The 12578-nt window shown below is 50.5% G+C and overlaps 1 protein-coding gene across 1 annotated transcript in view; it reads left to right on the plus strand.

Annotated features, from left to right (window-relative positions):
* Window positions 1–12578, plus strand: part of LOC133136157 (ras/Rap GTPase-activating protein SynGAP-like) — an 87568-nt gene that overhangs the window by 49337 nt on the left and 25653 nt on the right. The window contains exons 8-19 of the mRNA XM_061253408.1: window positions 16–351; window positions 679–823; window positions 1167–1311; window positions 1662–1898; window positions 2196–2397; window positions 2670–2875; window positions 4016–4226; window positions 4349–4936; window positions 7440–7843; window positions 7988–8045; window positions 9371–9538; window positions 11491–11702. Coding sequence (XP_061109392.1) covers window positions 16–351; window positions 679–823; window positions 1167–1311; window positions 1662–1898; window positions 2196–2397; window positions 2670–2875; window positions 4016–4226; window positions 4349–4936; window positions 7440–7843; window positions 7988–8045; window positions 9371–9538; window positions 11491–11702 — 2912 coding nt within the window. The remainder of the gene's footprint in view (window positions 1–15; window positions 352–678; window positions 824–1166; window positions 1312–1661; window positions 1899–2195; window positions 2398–2669; window positions 2876–4015; window positions 4227–4348; window positions 4937–7439; window positions 7844–7987; window positions 8046–9370; window positions 9539–11490; window positions 11703–12578) is intronic.

The raw sequence follows: 12578 nt of genomic DNA on the forward strand, positions 1-12578 counted from the left end.
GACCCCCCTCCCCAGGAGAAGAGCACGTACCTGGGCCTGGTCAGCATCCCCATCTCCAGCATCACGGGGCGGCAGTTCGTGGAGCAGTGGTACCCCGTGATCCAGCCCAGTGTGCTGGCCAAGGGGGGCGGGGTGGGCGGTGGCAAGGTGATCAACGCCTCGCTGCGGCTCAAATCCCGCTACCAGACCATGAGCATCCTGCCCATGGAGCTGTACAAGGAGTTTGCCGAGTACGTCACCAACAACTACCGCACGCTGTGCGGCGTGCTGGAGCCCCTGCTCAGCGTCAAGAGCAAGGAGGAGGTGGCCTGTGCGCTAGTGCACATCCTGCAGAGCACCGGCAAGGCCAAGGTGCGCCCGCCTCCCGCCCGCACTGCCCTACGGGACACGGGGCAAACGCCGGTGGAATGCACCGGTCTGGCGCTGATGCGTTTTCCATCACTCTGTCTTTCTCGCGGACTCTCTCTCTCTCTCACTCCCGCTCTCATGCACTGTTTTCTCACTCTCAAATTCAACGTTTTATTAGCATGACATATCGTGAAATACATATCGCCAAAGCTTAATAATCATAGTAGTAACGAAGCAATAACAATAAACATGAAGATTAAAATGCAAGTATTACTATTACCAATACTCCCTGTTTCTCTTTCTCTGTCTCTCTGTCTCTCTATCTCTCAGGACTTCCTGTCGGACATGGCCATGAGTGAAGTGGACAGGTTCATGGACAGAGAGCACCTGATCTTCCGCGAGAACACTCTGGCCACCAAAGCCATAGAAGAGTACCTCAAGCTCATCGGACACAAGTACCTCAAGGATGCCATAGGTAAGAACAGCCTGCTACAGCCATAAGTAAGAACAGCCAGGTACAGGTATGTTCCATAGGTAAGAATAGCCTGCTGCAGGTACATGCCATAGGTATACATAACCATCTACAGGTATATGGTGAGCTCCATATGCCTTGGGACAAATATTTGGCACTGCACTCCACAATTTTAAATTTGTAACCAAACTATTCACATGTGGTGAAAGGGCAAATACTATATATTACAGGGTATGCTTATACACTTTGGTGTCTTTGTGTGTGTGTGTGTGCGTGCATGTGTGTGGATGTCTGTGTTTGTGTGTGTGCCTGTCTGTGTATGTGCATGTGTGTGTGTTGCCTGCAGGGGAGTTCATCCGGGCCCTGTACGAGTCGGAGGAAAACTGTGAGGTGGACCCCATGAGGACCCCACCTTCCGTCCTGCCGGACCATCAGGCCAATCTCCGCATGTGTTGCGAGCTGGCACTCTGCAAGATCGTCAACTCCCACTGGTCAGTTCTCCGTCCTCCTTTGTGACATCACAGGGAATGCCAAAATGAACACCTTGCTGCCTTGTTCATGCATACTGTGTGCATATATGAGACTCAGTATTTGCTTTATTTTAAGTGTAATTGTCCTCTTACTAAGTTTTTACGTTCTTTTGTGTTCATTCATCTGGTAACACTGTCGTCTGTCACTCCCTCTCTCAACCCCCCACTCCACGTCTGTCTCTCAACGCCTTTTCTCCCTCTCGCCATCATTCTCACCTTCCTTCTCTTTCCCTCTCTCTCTCAATCACACTGTCCCGTCTCTCTCTCTCTCCATCACGCCCTCCCTCCATCCCGCTCCGCTCTCCCCCTAGTGTGTTTCCGCGGGAGCTGAAGGAGGTGTTCGCCTCCTGGCGGGCGCGCTGCGCAGAGCGGGGCAGGGAGGACATCGCGGACCGGCTCATCAGCGCCTCCCTGTTCCTGCGCTTCCTCTGCCCCGCCATCATGTCCCCATCGCTCTTCAACCTGACGCAGGAGTACCCCGACGAGCAGACGTCCCGCACCCTCACCCTCATCGCCAAGGTGGTGCAGAACCTGGCCAACATGTCCAAGTGAGCGAGCTTCAGCAAGCATTCTGCTGAGCATTCACACTGCCAAAAAAAAACCTCTCAGCTCAGTTTGGTTCAGCTCAAGTTTGAATCAATTAAGCTCAGTTTGATTCAGTTCAGTTTGAATCAATTAAGCTCAGTTTAATTCAGTTCCGTTTGCTTCCGCTCAGCTCAATGCGGTTCAGCCGAGTGCGATTTGTTTTCAGTGCATTTTACGCCACGACTCGGACAAATCAGCAGTGAGGCATACAATAAAACCATCGATGATAAAAAGTAAGAGAGAACTGTCTGTGTGCGCAGGTTTATGAGTAAAGACGATCACATGAGCTTCATGAATGAGTTCCTGGAGATGGAGTGGGGCTCCATGCAGCAGTTCCTGTATGAGATCTCTAACCTGGACAGTGTCAGTAATGCCGGGAGCTTCGAGGGCTACATCGACCTGGGCCGCGAGCTGTCCATCCTGCACAGCCTGCTGTGGGAGGTCATGGCCCAGCTCAGCAAGGTGACCGCTGACGGGCCGCGAACCGCCAACCGACCGTCCTAAACCAACCAGCGCTTGTTCACTATGGACAAATCAGTACACATTGCCCACTACTGACCACACATCACTGACTGCTCAATATCGACCGATGAAATACTCACTACTGACCACCCAACACCTCACTACTAAACAGAAACTGACATTGTTCACTACTGACTGCCCAGTGACTACTCTCTCCCTCTCTCCCTGCCTCTTTCTGTCTCCCTCTCTCTCTCTCTCTCTCTCTCTCTCAGGATGCCATCATTAAGCTGGGTCCATTGCCGCGGCTCCTGAATGACATTAGCATGGCGCTGAGAAACCCCCACCTGCAGCGGCAGCCCAGCCACCAGACGGACAGACCGCCACCTGACAGACAGACGGACCGGCTGCTCTCCCGACCCAACTTCAACCGCGTCGTCTCCTCCGACTTCCAAAGCCTCATGATGCGCGACCTGAACAGGTAGCGGCCGCAAACTTCCACTGTATTAAAGGTGCACCACAGGTAGTGACCGCAAACGTCCACCGTGTTAAAGACATACTGCAGGTAGCGACTGCAACCCCCACTGTATTAAAGGTGCACCGCAGCTAGTGATCGCAAACCTCCACCATGTTAAAGACATACTGCAGGGAGCAGCCACAACCTTCCACTGTATTAAAGGTGTATTACAGGTAGGGACCGCAAACCTCGACCATGTTAATGGCATACTGCAGGTAGCGACTGCAAATCTAGGCTGTGTAAATGGCGTACTACAGGTAGTGACCGCAATCCTCGACTGGATAAAAATGGAGGTGAGTCGGTGGGGTTGTGGATAGAGGAGACTTCTTTGATTGTAAACACAGGACCACAGCAAGGCTAAAAGTCCTGCGTAGTACTCAGGCAGTGATGTGATGTAACTAAGCAGTCCTCCTGAAAAATGCTCAGCCAACGATGTCAGATCTCATAAATCAGTGGTTCTCAACATTTCTGCCCTCAAGCCCCCCGTGTCCATGGATATATTCCAAGGTCAGCCCCACAGGAGACATGATAACCTGTCTGTAATCATCCCTACTCCATCTGTACACACTCTAATGCAGTTAGTCAAGCTGCTCATAAAAGCGATTTAAAAATCCATTTGTAATCCTCAAATATTTAAAGCAAAAATCCTTATTTCCTATTTAGAGCAAACATGAGATCTGAAGAAAGAGAAAATATTGTATATACTACTAATTGTTTGCTTTGTGTCATTTATTTAGGTGAATAATAATTAATAAATTGCTGTTTTGTGACTGAACCTTCAATAATATCTTTTCAAGGCCACCTTGGTGAGACCCACTGATGTAAATGACAAAAGCTTAGCTGAACATCATGTAAATCAGTAAATGACTGGCTAAAAACATGATAGGGAGCAGAATCTGTAATGATCCAGAAACCGATACGACCCTCCAAGAACAGTTATCCTCCCCAAATGTCCTCTAAAAAACAAGACAAAATAAAACAAAATGGGTCTATTCCACGCACCAGTTGGATATGCATGCTAAATGTGAATAAAGTGGACAGTAAGGTTTGGATTGCATGCCCCATTAGCCTGTCTCTCCTTACTGTTGTCTCTCCACACTGCAGCTCCATAGATGTCTCCCGCCTGCCCTCCCCCACCTCTGGCCTCTCCGGAGGGGGGGTCATGTCCTCGCACCCGGGCATGGGGGGCTTTTCGGAACGTGACCACGCCCACCGCGCCTCCAAAGACGTGTTTTATGTCACCCGTCCGCCCTTGGCCCGCTCCAGCCCCGCCTATTGCACGAGCAGCTCTGATATCACCGAGCCCGACCCAAAGGTACCAGAACCGTCGGCAGTACTTGAATACAAAACAACTACGTCGTTGAGTCGTTGGGTCTGGTTGAGCTGCATGTTGTATTAAAATGGCGGTTCTGAAGGTGCTCCTCTGTTCTCTCTCAGGTCCTGAGTGTCAATAAGAGCGTATCCATGATGGACCTGCAGGACTCACGCATGAACAGCATCTCCAACCTCCAGTCCGTGGGGGACATGCTCAACTCCTCACAGGCCTCCATCGCGGGGCTGGGCAGCTTCGGGGGGCTGGGGGGTCCCCTGCGTGCAGGGGGTCGGCTCTCGGCGGGCTCGGGGGGCTCCAGCATTTCGGGGGGGCTGCGTCTGGGCCAGATGGGGGGCGGTGGGGGCACGGACTCACTGTCCCAGCAGCAGCAGCAGCAGGCGGCTGCCATGCACTACCCCCTGTCCTTCCAGAACCCCCTGTTCCACCTGGCCAGCGACGGGCCCCAGCTCCACCCCCGTGGGGGGCAGCCCCCCCCACCCCTGCTGCTGGCCCCCGAGCCCGACCCCTCCCACCCCTCCTACATCCCAGCATTTGGGCACGGTGGCTTCTCACGCAGCGAGGATCTGTCCGCCCTGCGCCCGCCTGCCAGCCTGGTGCAGCCCAGCATCATCCACTCCCACAGCTACAGCGACGACTATACCCGCCAGAACCAGGCCGACTACGGCCGCCGACAGCTTTCCCTGCAAGTGCAGGTAGGGGGCGCCATTGAGAGCCTGCTGTTGGGGGGGGGGGGTACAGAGTGCAGTCTGCTGAAGTCAGTCAGTGGGCTTAAAGTTAAGAACTCCGTACAGAAATTCTGCATAACTTCAACCGATACATTCCAGTGGCAAGAGAAGAACTTAAGACAACCTTCTGGTAGAAGAAATTGCAGGGAGCTGCCAGGCTTTGGTCTGTCGATTCTGCCTCTTGTGTGCACCCAGACTCGGCCTTGCCTTGAAAATGTATGCGATTCCCTTAGGCTGGTGGGAGGATAAAGGTTTATGGTGGCCTGGATTCACCATGTCGAGGATAATCATATGATGTATGTGGAGTTTTGTTCAGAGCTAGAGGACCCACTCAACTAGTCCCTCTACAACTGATTTAATCCCCTGCTGTTGGTCCTTGACTACATATTTGCCAGGTGGCACCTGCTTATTTTGTAGCTATCCTTCAAATCGGAAGGATGTCCCATGATCTGCCAGCTGTGGACGCAGTTGGTAGCTCTGCGCCTCTCTTCACATTGACTCCAGCCCTTGTGCAGGCCATCACTTTTGCCAAAAGCAGCAAGCCCTCCAGTGATAGAGGGGAGGGGGCGGGTTTGGGATGAAGACTGGATGGGACTCTGGAATAGCATCCACCATTGGAAGCAGCTTGCACATCTGAGCAGCCCTTTTCAGGGACCTCACCTCTTGACAGGGAAAATGTCTAGAAAAGGCGACCCAAACATTGCATTGAGTGAGATGCATTTCTCAGGAGAGGACTTGCAGAAGTTTGGGAAGGTCTTCCAGAAGACACCCAACGGCTGCATGGAGTCGGCTTAGCACTGAAAACCCACCTCCTGCATAACATCCTCAAATTCCCCCTGGAAATCAGTGAGAGATTAATGACCTGGCATATTCCACTTGCCAAGGGCCACTCTGCTACCCTCATCAGTGCATATGCACCAACCCTAGATGCAGATGATGCAATGGATGCATTGTATGAGGCAATAGACAATGTCCTGTCAAAAATACCTTCTGCTGACATGACATAATATCTCTGGGGAGATATTAATCCCACAGTGGGTACTAACCACCTACTCTGGCAGACATTGGGAAACATGGTGTAGGCAAATCAAACAGCCCTGGTATAAAAACCTCCAGCCCTGTGTCGTGCATCAGTTGATTATAACTAACACCCTATTCCAGTTAAAAAACAGACAGAATGTCAGGGATGCATGCACAATCCTAACACAGGAACTTACTTGACTACATAGTCACCTCTCAGCATGATCAGAGGGACAAAACACTGGCCATGCACGAGGACTGGAAAGACTATGGGTTGATCAGGTCCAAGTTTCAGATAAAAACTTGACGCCAATTTACAAAACGGCAACCCTGCTGAAGATTAAACACAATTCTTCTCATAGTGCCTGATACCCCAGGGAGTTACTGCCGGAGAATTGCTGAATACCTCCCTAGCCCAGACACCCCCGCCAGCAGCAGAGCCTGAATGCACAGCTGCATGAGAGTCACTAGGCGGCTTTACCAAAAAGCATCAGCAGGACTGGTTCGACAGTAATCCAACTTCCCATTGAAGCAAAATGCAAGGCTTATATTTCCCATTTCTCAAAACCCACAATTTTCCACCCTTCTCACTAAATGGAAAGCCATCCGTGCTGACAGCTCCGGACAGTGGAGAATGAGTGGTGACTCAAAGAAGGAGATGAAATCCATGCGGACTCCGACAACACTCACACCTTCTTCCAAGCACTCAAAAACACACCATCATTCCTGTAAGATATGCAAATGGCTCAGAGCTTTACAAAGACAGTCTCCCAAGGCAAATCTTATATGGTAAAATCCTGGGAGTTAGCAGGAATCCTGGAGGTCAGAAGTGGAGGTATAAGGTCCACCTGAAGGACCCCCCCACACACTTCCCAAAGAGTAGCCCAACAGCTATGCCGGCATCAGCTGGTGCCATATAAGCCAGCCCCCACAAATCACTCCAAGGAAGTGACGTAATCTTTGGCGGATAGCCGCAAGCAAGAAAGCGTGTATGCGTGTGTTTGTACGCTCTTTGTTGGGCCACTATAAACTCGCCTGCAGGTCTCTTCTAATTACTACAGAGTAAACCCACAATGTCCACAAGTGATTTGGGAACAGCAAACAGAGACACAGCTCAATGCTGAAATAAAGTGATTATCTCCCCAACTGGCAATAATCAGCTCATGCTGCTAAGCCAATATCTGGCCCCTAATGTGTGTAATTATTGAATAAACTATTCAATAATTACACATAAACTATTCTAACCTCATAAGCCCTCTGATTAACCCGCTATGGTGTAAAATCACAAATATGTTCTTCTTCATGGAACATTATAATGCTGATGAAACCATCAAGACTGGGAATTGGAAGCAATGGAGTTCAATGGAACACTGGCGTCCAAATAGCCGATTCTTCAAAGGGTTTAACTTCGTAGACTAACCACATAAACCCTCTGATCTTTTTCCTCCAGGAAAACCTGCAGCAGCAGCAGATGATGATGATGGGCATGTCACCTCAAACAGGCACCTCCCCTTCCTCCCTGGCCACACCCCCCTCCACTGTCCACCCCAATCGCCAGGGCTCCATCGCCCCGCCCCCTTCCCAGCGTGGCAAGTCCCAGGCTGGCCACCAGCTGTCCGTCAGCGCCACTGCCGCCTCTACCCCTCCTACCAAGCCCCGCCCCCAGAGCGGGAACCTCCTCCAGTCGCCCGAGTCCAGTTTCGGTGGGCGGCAGCCGGCGCCACGGCAGCAGCTGTCCGTCAAGGATAGCCCCGCCCCCGGGTTGCCGCACCAGCAGAGCTCGGCCAGGGAGGGCCAGGCCTCCCAGGGGTCACAAGGGGGCACCACTCAGAACACGCCCCAGTCGCAGCCCTCTCAACAGCAACCACAGCAGCAGCAGCAGCAACAGCAGCAACAACAACAGCAGCAGCAGCAGCAGCAGCAGCAACAACAACAACAACCACAACAGCCACAACCGCAGCAACAATCGCAGCAGCAACCACAACAACAGCAGCAAAATCAGCCGCAGCAGCAAACTCCGCAGCAGCACCTGCTGAAGCCCAATGCTGCCAAACAGGTGAGTGGGGAGGCGTCCACTTCCAACCTGCCCAGCCCTGCACTGCTACACCCAGGCCAGATCCTACACGTGGCCTGGGGCTCACACCTGTTGGCTAAGGTGTTTGCCTGGGACCTGGATAGATGGTCGGTCAAGCCCCAGTGTAGCCACAAGAAGATCAGTGCTGCTGTTGAGCAAGGCCCTAATCCCATTCAGTGCTGCGGGCGACTTAAGTCAACAGAAATGCCAACATTCTACAGTGCCGAGGACGTGCAAACTTAGCTAATTAATCTTGCTAGCTAGGTAGTTGGTACACTGTAACATTAGGTAGCAGGTATAGCCTATAACAAGAAATAAAATGGATTAAAAAAATAAAAAGTTTAAGGTGTTGGCAAAGCATTTTGAAAGTTGTGTTATTCCGCAGGGAGACACATTTGGCCGTTAGCACTGTGAAACATGGCCCAAGCTTGCTTTGAGGACAGTGCTGAGGTTTGCTTCTGAAAGGAAGGCTTTAAATAGCCGTTTAAGGTCAATTCTCCACAGGCTGTGAGGTGTTCGTCTTGTTCTCCCCTGTTAATGTCTTCTAGGAGCTAATTTTCTCCCGTTTCCTTGCATGAAATGTGGAGTTTTCACAGTAGAGGTTTGTCTGGTAAAGGTGCGCTGTCGTGATGATGGGTTTTTACCACTGCTCTGAGTATTTTCCTCTGGTTAATCTATTTTGTCACACGTTTGTTATTTCTAATGTGGGATGAAACAGTGGGATGCGTTTGGATCTAATATGCTGGGCTGCATGAATGCACATGGCACAGGAGAATTTGCATTCAGGTTTGAAGGAAATGCAAGGACCGATTTAAAGATATACAGCACACAAACAAATGTGAATTGATGGGGACACTGTGCTGTAGGTGGTGCTTACCCTGAGTACTATCTAGCCATCCAGAAAGCTTCACTAAGATGTTCTAAAACAATAATACTGTGCCCCAGAATACAGGAGTGCTTTGAGACAACAATCAGATATATGTACTTATACTCAGTGGGCCTACTTTTGGTGCTCTGAGAGCCTGTGGTTATAGTCAGTTCAGGACATGCCATGAAATTCAGTACATTAACTGAAGAATTTCCATGGACTAATGGTGGCAGTTTTTAAAAACTTCATCTCATTTTAATGCATTTCCTGAATTTACTGAATTTAAATGGAATTGTGTCCCCAGCCCAGCTCTTTGAACTGAATCACAATAACGGTTTGAGGTGTCAAAATGTGTGTGGGAACATGGGAGTTTATCACAAAAAAACGATGTTTGGTTTTCGCATTGATTGTTCTTGCCGTGTGTCCCCACACTCCGCAGGGCTCCTCCCCCTCCACCCTGAACCCGCCCACGGCTAACGAGCGCACCGTGGCGTGGGTGTCCAACATGCCCCACCTGTCGGCGGACATCGAGAGCTGCCGGCCGGACCGCGAGGACTTCAAGCTGAAGGAGTACTCCAAAAGCATGGACGAGTCGCGGCTGGACAGGGTCAGTGCTGCTCATCCGCCATTCCCGCTCCGAGGGCGAGGCCACACATCCGCCATTCCCGCTCCGAGGGCGAGGCCACACATCCGCCATTCCCGCTCCGAGGGCGAGGCCACACATCCGCCATTCCCGCTCCGAGGGCGAGGCCACACACCCGCCAACAAGCCGACACATTACACGGCCTCGTCGCATTTTCAACGAGAAGCAATTTTACGCGTCCTCACGGCATTCTGGGATGCCAGGCAAGCCTGCGAAGCGCCCAGCACAGACGTAGCAGCAATACCCAATCAGATTAAAGATCAGATTAAAAATTGTCGCCTATTTCAAATTTTATTACCCTATTCCATAGTTCTGTTAGGAGGACTCGTTAAGTATTGCTGTGCCGGGATTTCTGATACATACATACAACTGTACATTTAAGAACACGGTGTGAAGAGAAAACACTAAAATTTTGGGAGGCAATGCCAGGTAATCTCGTCTGAGGATTTGTGGTTTCACCCAATGAAAATCCGACATAGTTCATTACATTACAGTTATTAAGCAGACGCTTTTTAACCAAAGCGACATACAGTCGATTTGATGAAGCAGGGGACAATCCGCCCTGGAGCAATGCGAGGTTAAGGGCCTTGCTCAAGGGCCTAAGATCTGCACTGATTTTACTGTTCCCAGTATGAAGAGATGACAAAGTTTATTAAAAGTATCCAAGCAGAAAAAGAGATTGCGCCTCAAATGGATTGCGGAGTGAACTGAAACCCCCCAATCCTCCAGTTTTGGTCAAGTCTGGTATCCTAGACCCTTACACAGGACGGAGTGAATCTGTGAGACCTCCCTCAATTAGGTCAAGTGTATGGCCATCCTACTGATTGAATTAACAACTGTTCGGACTTGAGTGGTTCCTGATCTCTCTTTCCTAGTTACCATTCTTCCATTAATCAATGAGCACCAATCATGATACAATCAAGAGAATGTGTGGCCAGTAGACATAATGGAATCAGATAATATCAGTTATTAGTTTAAGTGGGGTTTCCAATTTAAAGTTTTTATTTATTTTATTTATAATTTGCACATAAGTGTAGAGAAACCAAAAATTAGAAGAAATTCCCTCTTCAAAATATTCGCAAAACTGTAGTTTATGGAAACAAAGTCCTTTTGCAGACTTTGGAAAATTCTGAAATATTTGGATGGAAGCTTGGTGTTTGGCACTGTTTTAGCCATCGAATGGACCATCTCTGTTGGGGGGCTGGTGCTGGTGCTGTAAAGGAAGCTAAAAACACACATAAGGTACATCGGTGTGTTTGTAATTGTCAGTGTTTTCTGTGCTTGTCTCTAATAAATAAACCAATAAATGAACTGAATAAATGGTAGCCCGGAAAGTTGGCTCTGTGGAAGAAGCAGGGCCGTGCTTGATTAGTGATGGACTTCCTACCAATCAGAATTCACAACGGAGCACTTTCTCTCCGTTTCTCTCTTTCTGATCCTGATTCCCTCCATCTCTGCCTTTCCCCATCTCTCCTTCTTTCTCTTTTGTCTGCTTCTCACCCGTGTTTCTCTCCATCTTTCTCCCTCTTTTCCCCCCCTCCCTCCTCCTCTTTTCTACTCTGGTTTTCCACCCCTCCCTCCCTCCCTCTCTCCCTCTCACCCGCCTCCTTCCCTCCCTCCCTCCCTCTCTCCCTCTCACCCGCCTCCTTCCCTCCCTCCCTCTCTCCCTCTCACCCGCCTCCTTCCCTCTCTCCCTCCCTCCCTCTCACCCGCCTCCTTCCCTCCCTCCCTCCCTCCCTCTCTCCCTCTCACCCGCCTCCTTCCCTCCCTCCCTCCCTCCCTCTCTCCCTCTCACCCGCCTCCTTCCCTCCCTCCCTCCCTCTCTCCCTCTCACCCGCCTCCTTCCCTCCCTCCCTCCCTCCCTCCCTCTCACCCGCCTCCTTCCCTCCCTCCCTCCCTCCCTCTCTCTCTCGCAGGTGCGGGAGTACGAGGAGGAGATCCACTCCCTGAAGGAGCGGCTGATGATGTCGCACCGTAAGCTGGAGGAGTACGAGCGCAGGCTGATGTCGCAGGAGCAGCAGACCAGCAAGATCCTGCTGCAGTACCAGAACCGGCTGGACGACAGCGAGCGGAGGCTACGGCAGCAGCAGGTGGAGAAAGACTCCCAGATTAAAGGAATTATCAACAGGTAAAATCGCCAACGGCGCAGAGAGGCCTCTGTGCCGACACACACGGGCACAAGACACCGCGCGCATACTGTTTAGTTAGTTAATGCAACAAAAAAAAAAAAAGAAAAAAAAAAGAATAAAAAGCTAATAAAACTTCGGAAATTTCAGGAGCTAATGCAGGGGCCACTCGACACTGCCGACCTGAAGGCCATACCTCCTGCAGGCTGGCTTTCACACCGGCCCCACTTCTTGACTTCTGACCAATCGCAGGTCTTGGTTCTTGACTGTGTGAAATTCAGCTTCACTCCCATGGCTTTGGACTACAGACCCCCCCCCCCCCCCCCCCCCTGCTCCCCCCAACTCCCAAACTGGGCCGATGCAAATACAAACAGCAAATGATACTGTAGCAGCAATACCCAGACTCTCGGCGAGACTCATGTTGTAGAGAAGAGATGTACAGTATGTTCATATCAGTCATCCACTGTGGCACAGTGTGTCCAATAGCAGCACACTGTACAGACCAGGTGAAATGTTGTATAAAACCACAGTCATTCAGGCCCATACCCAAGAATAAACCTCATTATTCTATAGCTGTAGGAAGAATCGCCATAGGATTGCTATCCCCAGTCACCATGACTACGCGAGACCTTGTGCCAGAGAAACATGAATCACAGTCGCATTGGCCGATTCAAACGCCGCTTCTGACGTAGCCTACACCAAATTTAAACATGAAATGACATCGATATAGAAATGTGGTGAAAGATCCATGACGCAAGGTCAGTGAGAAAATACCAAGGGGAGAATGTTCTTTTGTCATGTTTAGTAGCAACATAAGAAGCACACTTTTAATAAATATACGCTTAAAGCGTAATGAAGCTGTGCTTAGTTGGATTGCT

The sequence above is a fragment of the Conger conger genome, chromosome 9 (genome assembly GCF_963514075.1).
Source record: "Conger conger chromosome 9, fConCon1.1, whole genome shotgun sequence".
NCBI classification, from domain to species: Eukaryota; Metazoa; Chordata; class Actinopteri; order Anguilliformes; family Congridae; genus Conger; species Conger conger.